At 38.2% G+C, this 15,183-nt stretch overlaps 1 protein-coding gene across 1 annotated transcript; it reads left to right on the top strand.

Moving 5' to 3' along the window:
* Positions 1–2,072: 2,072 nt before the first annotated feature.
* On the top strand, positions 2,073–12,351 carry LOC137331125 (vomeronasal type-2 receptor 1-like). The gene is made up of 5 exons (XM_067994731.1): positions 2,073–2,357; positions 4,932–5,786; positions 6,307–6,534; positions 8,124–8,247; positions 11,241–12,351. Exons 1-5 carry the CDS (start codon positions 2,091–2,093, stop codon positions 12,158–12,160), a joined length of 2,394 nt encoding a protein of 797 aa, XP_067850832.1. The 5' UTR covers positions 2,073–2,090; the 3' UTR covers positions 12,161–12,351.
* Positions 12,352–15,183: the final 2,832 nt, after the last annotated feature.

Below are 15,183 nucleotides of genomic sequence, written 5' to 3' on the forward strand. Positions count from 1 at the left end.
TGTCTGTGTCGCCCTTACAGGCTCTTTCAACCATAAACCTACACACCTGTCCTTGCAGGTGTTACTCTCACTGTTCCTTAATCTGTCTGTACTAGTATATTTAACCACGAATGGTGTAAGTACATGCCCATCATCTCTGCCCTTCATGCAATGTAATCCGTGGTACCGATGCCTAGTAAACATAATAAAAGTTAATTAATTATTTAAATATAACGCTGCTGCGTATAACCTAAGTAACTCACTCTTGCAACAAAATATATATTCAGTAGTATTTTTTATTCAACAACTTCTATTTCTTAACTCTCCAAAGATTTAACAGTATAGGATTTCTATGTGTGTTTATGGCATGTGACTTTACAGTCTTAATGAAAATATCTACTTTTGAGCAGAGTGTGGTATATTGAAAGGAGCTGTTTGCGTACAGGGGTATGCAATTTTCAATAATTATGAAGTATAGGTGAATCTGGTGAAATTAAAATGCATGTTACAGCTTTGAATATCTGATTATTTTGGTCAATGCTACAATTACATGGAATTTAATTTAATCAATATTGATTTAAGGAATTATTCAGAAAATGCACTATTTTATAATTTTATAACCTCAGCTCTTACTGTTTGCATGTTCCACCAGGCACATGGACAGTATTATTATTTGTTTTTTCCTTCAAACCTCTCCATTCCTCTCCTGAAGGTGTTGGCTACTTGTTGGATTATGGACCCACAGATGCTGGACACTCTCTGGTACCTTGCCCAACTGATGTGTGAACCTAGTTACTGTGTGTTAGGTTATTTGACTGCATGGAGCATCACAGCTGAGCCTGTCCTCACTTCCATGTCCTTAACACAAACTTCCAGCAGATATCACTGGATGGTGATAAGGATCTTGGTCACATTTCCTTCTAACCCAGGAGTATCGAGGCCAATTGTGCCCCTACCACTGCCGTGGTTGAGTTGCACTGACTCTACAGACTGGGGATCAAACCTAAGCCATTCCTAATCTATATGGGTCAGCTACCCACTGTCGTTACTGGGTGAACCATCAGAGAATGAAATATAAACTCTTTAATACACCTAAGAAAATGTGCAAGTGCCCAAAAATCAATTAATGTGTTCACAGTTGAAATAAATCTAATAGTGCATTTTATGAATAATTCCTTAAATCACTATTCTTTAAATTAAATTCCATGTAGTTGTAGCATTGACCAAAATAATCAGATATTCAAAGCTGTAACATGCATTTTAATTTCACCAGATTCACCTATACTAATTAAGGATATTATTATTAATTGAGTTAATAAGTGACATACATTAACACACCAGAGAAATGGATCTGAGTCTCACAGTTGTGAGATATGTATGCTTACAGATTGTGAAAAAATATCTGGTGCTTGCTATGTACAAATCTACAGTGATTTATAGGTACAAGTTGTGACAAATACAGCAATATATGATGAATATAATGCATGGCTTTTCTGCCTCCCCAAAAAATAAAAGGTTTGCCAAACACTTATTCATGAAGGTTGTGCACTTTAATTCCTGGCAGATTAAAAATAGATATTCACTTTTGACCAAAGGTTCTTGAGCAGAGTCTTTGGCATTTTTTAGATATGGCATCAATCCAAAATGACTATTATGGGAAGTGTTTAAGGATGTAACTTTACAGTAAACATTGATTAGACATAGTGACCTGGACTTTCCTCTGAATTACCACCCATTTTGAAGTGGCTTTGGGGTGATAAATGGACTAAATTAGTTCATTAGAGGCGACTGCCTCAAATTTGCTGCAAAAAAACTGCAAAGTTACATCAAAAAGATGAAGGGTACATGTTTTACTCTGCTTTGATGTTTTATTCAAATAGCTTCCCTGTGGATTTTCATCCTCTTTAATTTCCCATTGATATACAGGAGTAGAGGAGGAGGCAAAGGTTACAAACATCAAGTCTTGACATGATCTGTGAATGGTCAGTTTTTGTGTCAACCATAAAAACTTTCTAGGCATTGTAAGCATTAATCTAATTGCAATTAAAATTGTTAATTATGATCATTGTGAATTTCTGCTTTCAAGCTTCAATATTAGGACTTACCGATGGATGCAAGGAATGATCTTCGCAATTAATGAAATAAATAGAGATCCAGCTTTATTGCCAAACATAACTTTGGGTTATGCGATCTATGATACCTGCTATAATATTCCTAGGGCTACAGAGGATGCATTTGCTATGGTATCTGGACAGCAGAAGTTCACACCAAATTACCAATGCCAGTTAAATTCTTCCTTGGCTGCTGTAATAGGTGCCTCGACTTCAACAATCTCAACAGCAATGGCAACAATACTTGGGATCTATCGTTACCCTCAGGTGAGAAACTACTTCCATAGGTGGATCATGTTTAAGGAAAGGGACTGTGCTTCCATAAGATTGAATCTCAAAATAGTCCTGGATTATCGTTTCTAAAAGCTTCCCACCACTGAGGTTAAACTGACTGGCCTGTCGTTGCTGGGTTTATTCTTACACCCTTTTTTGAACAAGGGTGTAATTTCCACCCCTACTTCCCTCAGAAACCTAGAATGCATCCCATCATTTCTGGATGACTTATATACTTTGAGTACAACCAGCCTTTCTAGTACCTCCTCTTTATCAATTTTTAGCCCATCCAGTATCTCAACTACCTCCTCTTTTACTGTGACTTTGGCAGCTTCTTCTTCCTTGGTAGAGACAGATGCAAAGTACTCAATTAGTACCTCAGCCATGCCCTCTGCCTCCATGCGTAGATCTCCTTTTTGGTCCCTAATCGGCCCCACCCCTCCTGTTGCTACCCGTTTACTATTTATATGCCTATAGAAGACTTTTGGATTGCCTTTTATGTTAGCCATTAGTCTATTCTCATACTCTCTCGTAGCCCCTCCTATTTATTTTTTCACTTCTCCTCTGTACTTTATATATTCAGCCTGGTTCTCACTTGTATTGTCAAGCTGACATCTGTCATACGCCCCCTTTTCCTGCTTCATCTTTCTCTCTCTTTCATCATCCAGGGAGCTTTGGCTTTGGGTGCCCTCCCTTTCCCTGTCGTGGGAATGTACCTAGACTGCACCCAAACCATCTCCTCTTTAAAGGCCACCCATTGTTCAATTACAGTTTTGCCTGCTAATCTTTGATTCCAATTTATCTGGGCCAGATCTATTCTCAATCCAATGAAATTGACCCTTCTCCAATTAAGTATTTTTACTCTAAATTGCTCCTTGTCCTTTTCCATAACTAATCTAAACCTTATGATACTATGATCACTGTTCCCTAAATGTTCCCCCACTGACATTTGCTCCACTTGACCCACCTCATTCCCCAGAACCAGATCCAGCAATGCCTGCTTCCTCGTTGGGCCAGAAACATACTGATCAAGAAAGTTCTCCTGAACACATTTCAGAAATTCCTCCCCCTCTTTGCCCTTTACACTATTACTATCCCTGTCTATATTAGGATAGTTGAAGTCCTCCATTATCACTGTGCATGGAAACCAGATGAATTGTTGCCCCAGGGATTACTAAGATTTTTTTCTAATCAAAGTTTATTCCAGTTGTTAGCATCCAAAGGATATATTAATGTTTTATATTTATTCCAGCTGTAAACATTCACTAATCTGATATAAAAATTAGGCAAATGTGAGGTGGACAGGTTTGGAGATGCGAATCTAAAAAGTCCTGCCATGAGCAAAGTGCAAAATTTGCATTATCTTAAGAGCATCTGGATCCAGGCTGGAAGCTCAGATTCCATACTCAAAAATGTCATCTTCACTAATTTTAGCAAAATAATGGACATTATTTTCCCAGTAATGATTTCTAATATTTTTGAAAGTTTTGCACAAGTGAAATCCACAGCTTTTGTCATGAATGTACAGAAGGCATCTTCTCCATGGTCCCTAATGTCTGTGTTAGGAGCAATGGAAACAAAAAAAAGTTCCTTTAGTATTATCATAATTATTTGCATTTTTAATAAAACTGTAATTAAAAACCAATTTGATGGTGTATTGGAAGAGAGACGTTCATGATGATTACTAGCAGAATACAATATTTTAATACTCTTTTGATTTTTATAATTAATTTATTTTAATGCCTGTGGTTTAGTCGGGGCATTCACTTCCCAGTATTCTAGTTGTGAGAGTACCTGCATGGTCTCTGTAGGTTCAGATGAACTGGGGCAAGCGGTGGCAAGTATGTGTCTGATTTCTGCTAGTACAGTGGGAGTGTGTAGTCCCACTGTCTCACTGGGGAGAGTAAATACTTGTCCAATCTCAACCATTTTAATAGAAGTATGTGTTTGTATTTATGAAGTAGTGTAAGTACAGTAGTGATGAGGAGATGGGCCCGCCTCTTTGATAGTTTAGGGATGATGCTTTTCTGACTTGCATTAACAAGTGCATTCTTTAACTTTGCAAATATCCAAATTTTACCCAACTCTGAAGTCAGAAAAAATCTCAAATGGCCATTCGTACTAATAACTCATTGGTTAAAATGGTACATCTGAATGAGATAAGTCGCTGAGCTACTAACGTTATGAGTGATTCATCAATTTTTTTCATTAAAAGTTGATTGGTTACTAAATATTTGTTGGAGAAAGTCCTTCCACTTCAAAATCAGGGCAACAAAATACGGAGTGCATTAACTCTTAGTAGTAATACCAATGGGGATCTATTACCGTATCATGGGCTACCTAACAGGACAAGACCCATGGCCAAATTTTCATGCAGCAACTATGGCAATGTATGTTTCCGTGATGAAAATGCTTTTGTGGACCTGTGTGAGTTTTAATTTGTACTGCACATTGAATGGAATCTCTTAATAAATGAATTCCAGAAGTTGGGAGCTGTATCATGTTAAAAATAAGACCCGTATTATTTTAAGAATACTTTTATTAATTATCTTTTTCGGTTTTCTACAGATTAGTTACTTTTCATCTGTCCCACGTCTCAGTGATAAAGAAGAATTCCCATCCTTTTTTCGCACTATGCCAAGTGATATGTTTCAGTCTAAGGTCTTTGTCCTTCTTGTGAAACGCTTTGGTTGGAAGTGGGTGGGAATATTAGCAGACGATATTGACTATGGCATACAAGCAGCTCAGATGTTTAGAGAAGAAGTAGAAAAACTTGGAGTGTGTATTGCCTTTTCTGAGACAATTCCAACAGACAATTCCAAAGAAAAGTACCTTCAGGTTGTTGACGTCATAAAAATGTCATCAGCAAAGATTATAGTTGCTTTTTCTTGTGACACTAATATAGTTCCATTGCTTGAAGAGATTGTTAGACAAAATATAACAAACAGAACATGGCTAGCAAGCGAAGGTTGGAGTACATCAGGTCCACTATTTATTATAAAAAAAGAACATACTAAATACTGGACTGGAACAATGGGACTTACACTCCCCTTATGTGACATTGAAGGACTCCAAGAATTTCTCTTTCAGACGAATCCATTTACAGCTGTTCATGACATTTATATACCTGAACTCTGGGAAGAAGTATTTAGTTGCTCGTGGTCAGCTGTAATACAGGAAGAAAATAAATTTAAATCAAACATGAGTCAGTCTGCTCCAAAGAAAATCTGTACTGGGCTGGAAGATATGAGGGCAGCTAATCACTCCTACACAGATGACAGTAACTTCCGAGTCTCATGCAATGTGAACAATGCTGTATATGCAGTCGTTTATGCCCTGCATGATTTGCAGTCCTGCGAAAATGGAACAGGGCCTTTTGAAAATGGAACCTGTGCAAATACACATGATTTTGAACCTTGGCAGGTCAGTGCTAATTTGATTCTATTCCAGTTTCTCATCACTTTTACTTGTAATTGCCTGAATTTCATTGGTTACAGTTATAAAGCCTTGCTATCAGATTTTCAAACTTTATAGGGGAGAAACTGGCCTGAATCACGCCCGTTCTGTGGGCGGAAAATGAGGGTTCGGAGAATGAATTTCGGGGGGCGGCCTCCTGCGCCCGAACCCCCATGGGAGTGCTGACAGAATGGAAGCCGGTAACATCTGTTCGTGATTCACTCTGTGCTTCAGCCCTCCGTATAACAGTTTATTTGGAAAATGACCACATCTATGGCTTTTAAAAAATCTGTATCAGCTATTACAGGAACTCGACCCTCTCCAGATTGCTGAGATCAACATTGTGTCCACGTGGTAACCTTTTTGGAAACAATTATCAGTTTGCAGAGCAGAGCCAATTGATACTTTAAACGTCAAATATCGTCATATTGATTAAACTTCTGTGATTGTGTTTAAAAATGTCATTCAATGTACATTTGTCTTGTAGCTTCTACATTACATGAAAAAAGTCCGGTTCCTCAACCAATCAGGAAATGAACGGTATTTTGATGAAAATGGTGACGTTTCAGCCATATATGATGTAATAAACTGGCAAGTAACTTCTGACGGTATAATTAAATTTGTGAAAGTAGGACGTTATGATGCTAGAGCACCTCCAGGACAGGAGCTCACCATTAGAGAGCAGGATCTCATCTGGAATGCCGGTGAATTAGAGGTATGTTTATTAAGAAGGTTTAACTACAACTTAGCTTTCCATCAAGAGAAGGCATTCATTTAACAGAACAGACTTACAAGTGTTTTAAACAAATCATTGAGCTTGTATAAGTTTCTTAAAAATTTGAATTGCTTGGAAGATCTCTACAGGTTTCACAGTTGAGACCCTAAACCCTGAAAAAGTGCAAAATGGGAAATCTTCCATACACCAGCACTTACTTCCCACCTTGATGGACATAACAATTGGTAAAAAGTGCTCAGATTTTATTGTCTCAATGGCCTCAAATCAGCACAAGTACACAGTGGCCACTCACTGGGAGCTTTATTGCAAATGATTTGACATAATTTAACTAGCAGCTAGTTGGAAATAAATCCTGCAGCTTTAAACACATTGGCCTACATTTTTTTTGCCCTTTGTTAATTTTTTTGGCGCAACTGAGGCTGGCAGAGTTACAAATGGGCTGAGGACCTGTTCTGCTGGATTCCCGACCATTCATACGGTGCATGCGATTTCCTTCCTGATGTGAGGGAAACGTACAGTGCCTCCACTCTATATGTGTGCAAGGAAAATTATAATATTATGCAAATGATGGAAATATAACTTCCCTCATTTCAACCATAGCAACACTGGGTGCAAAGGAAGCCTTCAAAGTTGGCATTCAAAGTTGTTGTGGGCGCCAGAGGGACCAGAGGTTTAAAGAGCTACAAAGTCAATGCAATCAATTGCAGAGCAATCAATTATATGTGCGTCGGCACCTTCTTAAAAAAATAACATTTTTCAGTTCTTCAAGTGACAGCACAGGCTTTCAACCGCACTACCCTACGGCCTGCCTCCAAAGCTTGCCGCCACCCCCAATCTCCACACCCCTCCATCATACTATCCAGCAGGAGTGGGGTAGTCTGCTAAAATTATTCAAATAACTCTGATCTTGGAAAATTAGTCGGGGTCAGGAGCGAATTCTTGCAGCACTTCCGCTAGCATTACGGCTGATGGACCATCTAGGCTATTGAGTCCGAGAATATTATTTTTACAGTGAAGTCGGGCTGCTATCCATTTATGGATTCATAAGAATTGCATGAAGGTACTACAGCTACATTTGTACAAATGCAACATTTTTTTGTCATAGTGAAATGAAAACTGGTATCTTGTACATTCCAAGTGCCAATTTTCAGCTGTACATACACAGTCTGCAAGTGTAGTACCATTTTCATAGCATTTCCATGCACAAATTGCCAAAGCCCTCATCCCAAATTACATGAAACCATTTTGCCTGTGCATGTTGACGATCAATACATAAGGAAATGTGTGATATGACATAGGACTGTAGATATTGTTTCAAATCGATAAAACTATTTTTTATCATACAAGTAGTAATATTTTTACACTAGTAACGAGTTGAATAAAAGTCTGTGTTAGTGCTAAAAATACGATTGTCTCTATCTTATTTTTACAAAGTAAATACTGAAATGAGACACTAAGTGAAACTGTGCACATTAACTGTGTAGGAAACAAGACTCTTTAAGCCTAACATATTATTTCAGCATCATTTTCTTGTGTTTTATTGTCTGCTACTCTTTGGACTTGCCAAGGTTCCTAGTTCTGTATGCAGTGAAAACTGCCATCCGGGAACTCGGAAAATTGTTCAACAAGGACAACCAATCTGCTGCTTTGATTGCATTCCTTGTGCTGATGGAGAGATATCAAATGGCACAGGTATACTTATATAATAATAAAAATAAATGTTATTTCACAGCACCAATGTCCACCATATGCTGGGGATGGGGTGGGGGAGGGGGGGTGCGGTGACAGCAGGACAGGCCTTGCTTGTGCCTGAATAACATGGAATAGAAGTGGGGTAGGGACAAGAACAATTTCCATAGGCCTCCAAACCTCAAGTACTGACCTGATGAGAGGAGCCAACTGGGTGGTTGGGCGTCCTCAGTCACAAGAGAGAAAATAAAGTCTTTATTTATGGGATCTAGTATGGGAGGTGAGGGGCCTGAATCTTAAAATAGCTCTTGCTATTGGAGCCTAATATTATAACCCATTCATATACAATATAAAGTAATTCCTTGAACCATTTTTGCCCTGCATTATCTCTTCTTGACAAACATTATTTTCCAGACCACAAGAAGACTGGCTAAGAGGTTAATATGAACTGAGGTGCAGTCAGAAGTCACTCACATGACTATATATATTTGTAGGAATTTCAACAGTTTGTCAGATACTTTTGCCTTAACTGTGGTAATGTTTTTACATCTCTAAGGTTATGTGGAACAACAACCTGAGATTCCCTCCCACATGTACAATGTCCCATTCTGAAATGTACTAGGGCAATATAAATGACATTTGAGCTGAATTTGCATTAATTTTAATGTACCATTGACATGAGTCATAACTTAACATTATTTCTGTTCAGTGGCTGCTCCTGATGATCAGTTCCCACAATTTACAAACACCAGTCAGATTAGAGAAAAAAAAGTGAAATAAGAAAGTTAAAGGTAAAGTTAAAGGTAAAAGAATATGGAAATATTGAGATGCTTCAGAGTATGAATGGCAGCAGCAGCAGCAACAACAAAGTAAAGAGGACTGTGGCTCAGTTTCCAAAAAGTTTACATTCTCTAGAGTCTCTAAAATGATACCTCTGTTGCTGCTTTGATCTTGTTGATGAAGGTATCAATTTGCTGGAAAGACCCCAGGCTAGCTACAGCTGATATAGGGATTGCCATCTTTGGGCAGCATCCTTTACAGATATTCCTGTATAAACTTTTGAAGTTTAGCCTTTTACCTGTCCTTCACAGGATATTAAGAAACAACATTAATTAAGTATTTGTTGACAATCTAGTTACTACAGTTATAAGAATAGAAAAAAACTTAAATCTCTCTTTAAATGTATAATAAAACCTGAGGCACAAGTAAGGCCGTTTCCAAAAAGCATTCATGGTCTTTCCATTTCCCTTAATTGGTGTTAGGTGTATTCCCCTTTCCCAGGTTATATTAACTTTTATGATGGGGTAGAAATCGCTCGGAGCGGCAAACCAACACTCCTCGCCGTTCCATAGATTTATACTAACCCACAAACTTATCGTGGTCTTTTCATCAGCCACTTCCTTGAATAGGAAGCGGAGAAGAGCCCAGCATCAGTTCTGGTGAAGCTAGGACTCTGGGATAAGTGAGAGGATCAATCTCTCCCCTCGACTAATCAGATCACAGCATTTTTGACAGCTGCGTTCACTGTCTCTGCAGGCTTGCAGCGTTAAACCAGGAAGTGAAAGGTAAAACATGTTAAAACAATGTAAAAACAGTTATAAACAGCAAAAAAGAGAGGCTAAGAAATAATCAAATTAAATAAAAGAGACAGAAGGGAAAAGTAAAACATAAAGTTTTAATTTTTAAATTCTTTAATTATTTTTTATGACCAAAAACTATTAAAATAAGGAGTAATGAGACTCCACATTTTTAAAAGTTAAATTTTAGATGTTTGGCAGTCATTAAGATGTTAAAACTTAGTTTAGACCTGGTATTTTTAAGCGTACCTGTTTAGTGGCATAATTAGTTACTTTCCAGCTGGACAGATAAGCAAGTTGTCACTTTTTGAATGATTTCGCTGATTGCAACATGTAATGACCCTTCATATCACCGGCGAACCACTAGGAGCAAGTTCCGCGTTCCACTGCGCATGTGCAAACGCCGGAACTTGCTCCTCCATTTCGCCACTAACAACAGGGAGCGCTGTTGAGCTCTCCGTTATTTCGGGAGCAATTTCTGCCCCAATGTCTTTGGAAATCAGAGACTTAAAGAAAGGTAAGAGATTAAATTAACTACATACTTCTTAAAAGTAATCGAGTATACTGATTTACAGTTTCTATGCAAATATGCACATAATCATAGAGGTTGAGCTTGAAAATATCACTAACATTCCCACAATACTTTGTAGTAAAAACACCATTTGAGTAATTCAAGTACCATGAATATTTAGCCCTGATACTATATCATACATTACACAGCATAAAACAGCATCTGCTCCGATTTCACATCATGTAATGCCACGGGAGATCTGCTAGTTATTTCTTTTATATAGATATGGATTGTTAGTTTATAAGGACGATAGGTTAGGTAAAAGTTAATTAAAAAAATGTACATAATTTTCAGCTTTAAGTCACAGGACACAAAATTTAGTTTGTAGCAATGTCTCTTAATGAAAATCAGATGAAGGGAAGTCCTTAATCAAGCCTTAGGAAACGTAAAAGGAAGCAGTCTCTGGAATGATCCCATCCACTGTAAACCAACAGCTACCAATATTGACATGAAGCAATACTACATACTGGTAAATTTAAGTGGCCTTGCTGACAGATCATTCTGTAGTCTTTGAAGTTACTCCATAATGAGAGTTAAAAGCACAGCAGAGTTCCTTGGATGTTATGCACATAATGTCTATGCTGTTCGAGTTGTTAAAGTGGTGCTAAAACACAAATTTCCTCGATCTTTTCAGCACAATAATGGCATAACAATGAAGACAATAAGGAAATTCAGGGCCAATGTATTTTTTTCCATTCAGTGGAGAACTTACTCACTTTCTGATTCTATAGATAGTGTTTTTATATCAGATGACGTCAATTCAGTTAGTCCTTTTAAAATCTACTGCTAAAATAAATACTTATTTTCAAATTATTTGAAATATTCCATTTTCTCCTCATATTTCACAGAATGTTTTCAGTGTCCTGCGGATTACTGGTCCAATCAAAAGAAGGATAAGTGTGTTCCAAAGGAGGTGGAATTCCTTTCTTTTGAGGAACCGTTGGGGATTGTTTTAACATTTTTTTCAATATTAGGAACTACTATCTCTGTCGCTATTCTTGTGATATTTATAATGTTCATGAATACACCCATTGTACGAGCTAATAACTATGAACTTAGTTTCCTTCTGCTATTTTCTCTAACATTGTGCTTCCTGACTTCTCTTACATTTATTGGTAAGCCATCAGTTGAATTTTGTGTCATCCGTCACCTAGGATTTGGCATCGGCTTTTCCTTGTCCCTCTCATGCATCCTTGTTAAAACTATTGTGGTAGTACTGGCTTTTACAGTAAAAATGCCCAATCAAAATGTGTTGAAGCGCTTTCGACCGAAGCATCATCGTATGATTGTTGCAGCCTCAATGCTCATTCAGATAGGTATCTGTATTGGGTTTATGTTCTCATTACCACTTTCTGTGAAGAAAAACACAATGGCTGTAGTTGGAAAAATTATTCTAGAATGCAGCAAGGGATCTCAAAACGCTTTATTTGGTGTTTTAGGATATGTTGGGCTCTTAGCTGTTCTCTGTTTTATTTTCGCATTTCTGGCCCGAAAATTGCCTAACAATTACAATGAAGCAAAATTTATCACTTTTAGCCTACTTATCTTTTTTGCTGTGTGGATATCCTTCATACCAGCTTACTTCAGTAGTAAAGGGAAATATTTAGTTGCAATAGAAATATTTGCTATTCTGTCCTCAAGCTTTGGCCTTCTTGCTTGCATTTTCTTCCCTAAATGTTATGTTGTTTTATTGAGGCCTGAATTGAATACAAAGCATGGTCTGATGGGTCGTGCATCTCCAGCAGCAAAATTCACTTATAAAGCTTAGAGTTCCTTAAAACCTACCCCTTTGACCAAGCTTTTAATTACCGTTCCTAATATCTTCTCCTTTGGTTGGGTGTCATTATTTGTCTGATTATGCTTCTGTGAAGTGCCTTGGGACATTTACTATGTTAAAGGCACTATATAAATGCAAGTTGTTGCTGTTGTCGTTTAAGTAAGTTCTCAGGAATTAAAAATAGGAGTGCAATAACTGTGCTATATCATTGTAATGAAATTCTTCAATCAAGGAATAAAACATTGCTCAATTAAACAGTGGTTCTTCTTTAGTAGTTTGATAGCTTTTTGTAGAACTGTGATAGTGTTCATGAACCAGTTTTACCATAATGGTATATGTTCTGTCCCCTCTCCTCTCTCCTTCTCATTTGCCCATTTGAGCCTTTCAAAACAAAATTGGATAACTAGAATTGGAAATTGCTTCATATCATAGTTCCATTGCTAATCCTAAAATTTCAATTTACCCCAAATTACTTTATACACATAGGGGTTGATCTTAAATTTGTGCGATAGTGCAAAATGGGTAATAGCGAGTCAGCAGTCCGTTTTACATCTCTCCCGATTTTTATTTCCATTGACTTCAAGAGATAGCTCAGTGACTTTAGCTTGAGTGATGGAAGACTGTGTGGATCATTCAAGGGTTCTTGAGATGCTTAAGGTCGACAACCTCTAGGTGCTCGGGCCTGAGAGGGTCTGGCTGCAGACAGCAGCAACTGGATGGCTGCTGGGGCAGTCTGTCCCAGCTAGCTTTCTGGCACCACGGCACTCTTTGGTTCGTGGGGGTAGCAAAGATCCAGGTATGCAGTCATCCTGATAGATGGCAACATGTTCCCTGCAATCAGGTTGCGGCTCAGCTCTTCCACTCATCTGCAAGAGAACAAACTGTATGAGATCTCTGATCCAACTGAAGCCCTATCCTAGCCTGTCCTTGGAGCCAAGAGCCTGCAATATCCAAGTATGAACATCACTGAGTGATGCTATTACTGGTTCCACAGACTCCTACAAGGAGCGCCCAGCTGTAGTGTCCATTGAGATGACCACATGCTCCATGGTTGACTGCAGAGTGTCGATGCCATGAACCAGTCACACAAGTTGGTAGTGGATTATTCTTGACTCTGACATGTTTTGGAAGCTCCCTAGCAGGCAGCCCAATGCATTGAGCAATTGCTGGTGCAGAGAAAGCATTTTTCTTCTGAAGGCTGAGCCTGTAAAGTCTGCGCCTGTAAAGTCTGCATCTTTGTCATCTTCGGCAGAGAATGAACTCGAGCTCAGATGCTGGTGCTGGGATTCTTCGTGATCAGTCCAGATAACCTTGCACACCAGTTCCCTAATAAATAAGGTTAGTCCTAACTGGACAAGCAGTGGGAAGATAACCTGTGCCCTGAGCTTGTCAGCTGCATGGTTTTAGGTGGTAAAATTTGACCAGTAATGATAGGCACACTTGGGAAGCTTGGTTTGGCTAAAAAAAGCTCAGACTTCAGGACTTTTAACCTATGTACAACTCTCAAACATGGCATCCACTTCATTTTTTGTTATATTTCATACCAAATTAATGTCTCTCGCTGCCTCTCTGCAATTCTGAGCTTAAATGTGATTATAATGTTTTTAGTGGAATATGAATAATTATTTTTCTATGCTTGACTTTCCCCTGTCTGCTGTTAGAAGTGCCTTAAGGGATTATTTATGGGAACAGTAGAGAAACTAAGAAAAAGTGTAATACAGAAGGCACTAGAGACAGAATGAGAGTCAGTGAGGGTGTTAAACTAAGACTTCCAAATTCTGAATAATCTTTAGCTTGCCAGAAGTATCCTTGTGCTTTTCTTGTATCTTAAAATAACTGCAAGCATGTGATTAACAATGGAAAAAAATATCTGTTATGTGTCACAAGAGCAAGTTTGTTAAAAGTCATAGGATCTACCCAAACTAATTAAATAACTGATGAACAGTGTTGGCTGTGTTTTAATAATCTGGTCAACTGTACCATGTATTTGGGAATGATCTTACAAATAAATCAATAAGGTCATGGGTAGATTGACATGATTCAGAGGCACATAAAATGTTTTCCTCTTATACAGTAGAACTATCATTATCTCCAATAATTCACATTCCTGATTATTCAGCAGAATTTTCAAAGAACAAAGTCTTGCATGAGAGATTGTCTCACTGCACAGTTAACTAACACCAATCTCCTACTGCCTAGCATAACCTCAAATCCTAAGAAAGATTAAAATCTATATGTTATTGTTATTGTACTTACAGATCTCAAGAAATTTAGTCACTGTTACACAAGTTTAGAGTCTGCCTTTGGATATTTTCGCTGCTACAGAAATGCCGGTCACTCCCCTAAGTGGTCTGAGTATCTCACGTTGGGATGTGTCTGTACTACTCAATAGGACCCCCTTGTGATCTGATATGGATATTGTGTCTCTCACATGTGTCCTCTTGTGCACTTCTCCAATTTTTTCAAAGGTGGATTGAGCAGCACTTAAGGAGACGTCAGATAGGAATCATTAAGCTGCTTTGTTTACAGGCTGCAAGTGAACATAGAAAAAAAGTAAAAACAAATTCCACCTATTTAACTAGATCTCACTTCTCTCATTGAAAACATGAGGAAAATGATAAAACCGACATCTTGTCCCTTTTGTGGGTTGACTTACTTGTTTTTGGCATTACCTTTCAGGCTCCTTCCAACTGCAAAAACTGACCTGCATTTTTTAGTTTCCAGCTCCGAGCCTCAGGCTACAATCTCTTGTTTAGAAAATGTCTGCCCTGCATCCCTTTTCTTCGTTAGTTCAAGTCCCAGGAAGCGGAATCCCCTTCTTTGAGAGTCATGTTCAACGTTTGTCTCAGTCCTTCCACTCTTGAATAAATGACACCTGTCCAAAGACCAACATTGATATTCATGTCACTTGACATTACGGGTCACAGGTTACTACAAGAACACTATGCACACAAAGATTTCATTTTACTAACGTACACAAATTATCACCCACGTATTAGCTGATAGTGCCTGTC

The sequence above is a fragment of the Heptranchias perlo genome, chromosome 13 (genome assembly GCF_035084215.1).
Source record: "Heptranchias perlo isolate sHepPer1 chromosome 13, sHepPer1.hap1, whole genome shotgun sequence".
In the NCBI taxonomy this organism is placed as follows: domain Eukaryota; kingdom Metazoa; phylum Chordata; class Chondrichthyes; order Hexanchiformes; family Hexanchidae; genus Heptranchias; species Heptranchias perlo.